We start from the raw sequence: 3919 nt of genomic DNA, 5'->3' as shown, positions 1-3919 counted from the left end.
CATGGCCCCACAGAATGGAGGAAGAAGGGAGGAGGTTCCTTGGTGCAACCTGGGATGGGTTAGGGAGAGAGAGGCCCCAGTAGAGGGGAGCAGCCCCTGCTGAATGATCAGGGAGTGAATGGGGTCCCTAAAATTATTTTGTTCAGCTTTTCCACTAATCTGAAAAACGTTTTGCCCATCATATACATATATATTTAAATTTTTCTTTTACTGAAAATGTATGGCTTAGGAAGAGACTTGGAATGAAATCAATGTTGATGTCTCATGCCTCTCAAATTGATTTTGTGGATACAAATATCATTTATAGTAATGGAAATGTGCTCTGGTTTGTTTCTGTTGCTGTTGTCAAACACTAGCTAAAACCAACTTGGTAAGGGAATGATTTATTTACCTTACAATTCATTTGCTAGAAGTAAGAACTTGAAGCAGAAACCACAGAGGCATACTGTCATGTTTTTCTCTGCCTTGTGGAACTCTCCTTTTCTTATTTTTTGTTTGATTTTTTTTTTTTTTTTTTTTCTTTCTTTTTTTTTTTTTTTTTTTTTTTTATAAAAGTCTAGGCCCATTCCTCTGCGTGTGGCATTAAAGTCTGGGCCCTCCTACGTGTGTTTGAAATCAAGAAAATATCTCACAGACATTCCCATAGTTGAGGCTAATTGAGGAATTCCCTGAGTGGGAGTACTTTTTCTCCTCATAAAAGTTTGAGAGACGAAAATGGTGAAAATATAATTCTAATTATTTAAGATTTAGAAACAAGATTCACATAAATTGAAGTACTCATGATTCTTTTTCACTTATTCTTTCAAGTATTTGTGGAACAATTCCCTGATTTTTGCCATATTATCATTTTGATTAATTAATTTAGTTACAAGTAGTGCACATATGTGTGGAATTTTATATGAAATATAATTTGGTAATGTCAAAGTAAAAGAATATTCTAATCAAATTTCTCTCCAAAATAGAATTATGCCCTTTTCTAACTAGAATGTATATTATTTAAAGGCACAAGCTGTAGTAGTTAGGTTACTGAATATCTTACACATATCTAGTAATTTTGTAATTATTTTGTTTTTAAGTTGTGCTGGACACTGTGAAAATAAAGCTTTAATTTATTGCTGAATAGCCCTTCCAGTACTGAAATCAGTATACAGAAACATTATTTTCTCTATGCACTGATCATTTATATTTCTCAAAACCTTTTAAATCTGGTTCAAATAAGTCTTTTTATTATGTAATTAATTTTTAGAATATTTTAAAATGATATGGGGCTGGATATTTTAATATAATATTTTTTATTTAGATAGATATTATTTTATTGAAATGTTTTTGCCCCTAGTACTTACATTGTTCACATGTGGTTTATATTGTTGAAAAAATTGTGAACTTGAATTTCTGTTTTAGATAATACAGCTGTAATTCTGACTAATAGAATGGGTTTTAGCCTTAAAGAAGAGCCTGTCCTCTCCATGATCATCTTAATTTCTGATAATGGAATCCCATCTCTTACAAGCACAAACACCCTCACTATACAAGTCTGTGACTGTGGAGAAAGTGCAAGCACAGAGATGTGCACTAAAAAGGGACTTCTAATCATGAGATTCAAAACTGAAGTAATAATTGCTATCCTGGTATGCATTATGGTAATAGTTGGTAAGTAATATTGGATGGTAAAAACTTTTATTTGTAAAAGGAACACCATGAATTTGTTAAAGAGGTAGTTATAAACTAGTTTCTCCATATTGTTATATTTTCTAAAACATGTTTATGCTTAAAACTAAATAGAATTTGTTTTGGGTTCTTTTTATTGTGCAGTTTGATATTTCACTAGAACTTGTTAAAATGGATTATTATCTCTATCTGATATAAGTGAATAAACCAAAAGTACCTATCAATCAGACAAATGAAGAAATTTAAACTCACTGTAAGAAATACGTATTTTCTCAAGGGTCATGTAGCAATTAAGAATTTCTTGAAATTTTGTGACTTGAGAATACCAGTAATCAAATCTACTACATCTGAACAGGACACTATAAATAGTGCTCTGAAGAGCCCATTTCTAATCATGTGTTAAATTACTATTTCTAATGGTCACTGCTGCACAATAGGTCACAAGGACTTATCTCTGCTGTTTTACAAGGCTTTTTTGGTTCTTCGTCATACTGTGGTCATCCTTCACTTGTCTTTGAGTAGCTGCCTTTTGTCAATTGACCTAACGACTTCCAGGATCCTTCATTTTACTACAAATGGCAGAATGACTTGTGAAAACAAGGAGATAAAATCTATTTTTTTCATTTTATGAGATAATAATACAAATAAAACATTTTATTGAATTTTATTCCATCCTTTATGTATTTCCATTTACACTTTCTTGCTTTTGTTCAAATTATGACCTCTTTTACTTTAATATTCTTATATATTTATATACATCTATATCATCTGAAACATAAATATAACCTGCTCAATCTGTATAATTTTACATGCATGTGTACCTTTATGGGAAACTAGTTGGTATTTGATATCCAAGTGGTGTAGATCTTCAACTTTAGAATGATTAAGTATTACTATTCAGTTTAAAAATAACTGAAATTATACATTAATTAATTTGATTTAATAACTATACAACGATCATATGTGTAACAAAATTTCAAAGTTTTGCCTGTCTTATTTTTATAAGGTATACTTCTTTGTTTGGTTTTTCAGAGATATTCCTTGCTTTTTGTAATCCTCTATCAAAAAAAAAAAAACTATTTTACTCCATTAAAAAAAGGCAAGCTCTAGATCATAAATTTAAAGAAGTTGTATTTTTCAATTTAAAACTAAGGGGATCATTTGTGTTTTTAAAAAGGATAATGTGGAATTTAAAGTCTATATATAAAGCGTGGAATAGAAAGAAATCTCAGTCAATTCACTCTAATTTTATGTATTGGTTTATTATTGTTGCTTTGGTGAGCAGACATATAGCACTCATTTGTTTCTTTTCACAGTCTAACATTATAACTTTATAAAATATGGCAAATATATAAATTTCTTGATCCAGGTTTAATTTTGCATATTATTTTTAGAGATGTTTATAAAAACAGAAAAACCCTAAGATTCTTTGTGAAGTAAGATGTATTCAGCTATAATTCAACAATATTACTAACCCAAACCTGGACTCCACCTCAACCACAGAAAGCTTCATGTCCAAAGACATGATACATATTTTGTTGATGGGAAGTGTGGGTAAACTAATATTTTTGGCAAAATTTTATGAATTTTTAAATTAAATTAAGAAAATTATTTATTGGAGGCAATTTTTTTCGACTAATTGTAGTATCAGAATTGAAATTATATGACTATATAAAAATTTCAATATTAATATGATACACATATTCTTTTTACATTCGATCTTCATTTTAAAGCATAATTATGATCATCATTTTAATATTATCATAAGCACATGAGTATTTTAACCACTTAAAATACTTCTAAATATACATTCCAATGCAACAAGGGTTCAAAACTTATTCTTCCTATCTCAACATTTGCATAATATAAAGCCTTATAGGATAATTCATGTTTTAGAGAGATTTCACATTTTCTAAAGGATAGTGTTTCTGCATGTCATTGCTGGTTTCAGTTAGCAAAATAAAATGAAAACAGATAAGACTGAAAACTCATATCAGTTTGACATTCTGCATCAAAACTTTTAAAGAGTATGGATGACTAATGTTTTATTGTCAGCAAATTAAAAAGTGCAATTTGGAATAAATGTTTCTTAGTATAATTGAATCATTATTCCCTAAGGAAAACTGATTTTAATGAAACTCAACTCATAATACATTTCTTCCTAGTAGTTGGGTTATCCAGATAGGCTATGTGTACTATCTAAAGGGCTAGGTAGGGAAGTGTCTGGCCTGGTATTGTTCAAACCATATAT

The 3919-nt window shown here is 29.7% G+C and overlaps 1 protein-coding gene across 1 annotated transcript in view; it reads left to right on the top strand.

Moving 5' to 3' along the window:
- Nucleotides 1-3919, top strand: part of Cdh19 (cadherin 19) — a 105480-nt gene that overhangs the window by 97374 nt on the left and 4187 nt on the right. The window contains exon 12 of the mRNA XM_050131292.1: nucleotides 1402-1650. Within this exon, the coding sequence (XP_049987249.1) occupies nucleotides 1402-1650 (249 nt within the window). The remainder of the gene's footprint in view (nucleotides 1-1401; nucleotides 1651-3919) is intronic.

The sequence above is a fragment of the Alexandromys fortis genome, unplaced genomic scaffold, assembly GCF_014885135.2.
Source record: "Alexandromys fortis isolate MF-2015 unplaced genomic scaffold, M_Fortis_MF-2015_v1.1 scaffold_361, whole genome shotgun sequence".
Classification (NCBI taxonomy): Eukaryota; Metazoa; Chordata; class Mammalia; order Rodentia; family Cricetidae; genus Alexandromys; species Alexandromys fortis.
This window is presented reverse-complemented; position numbering and strand designations above follow the sequence as displayed.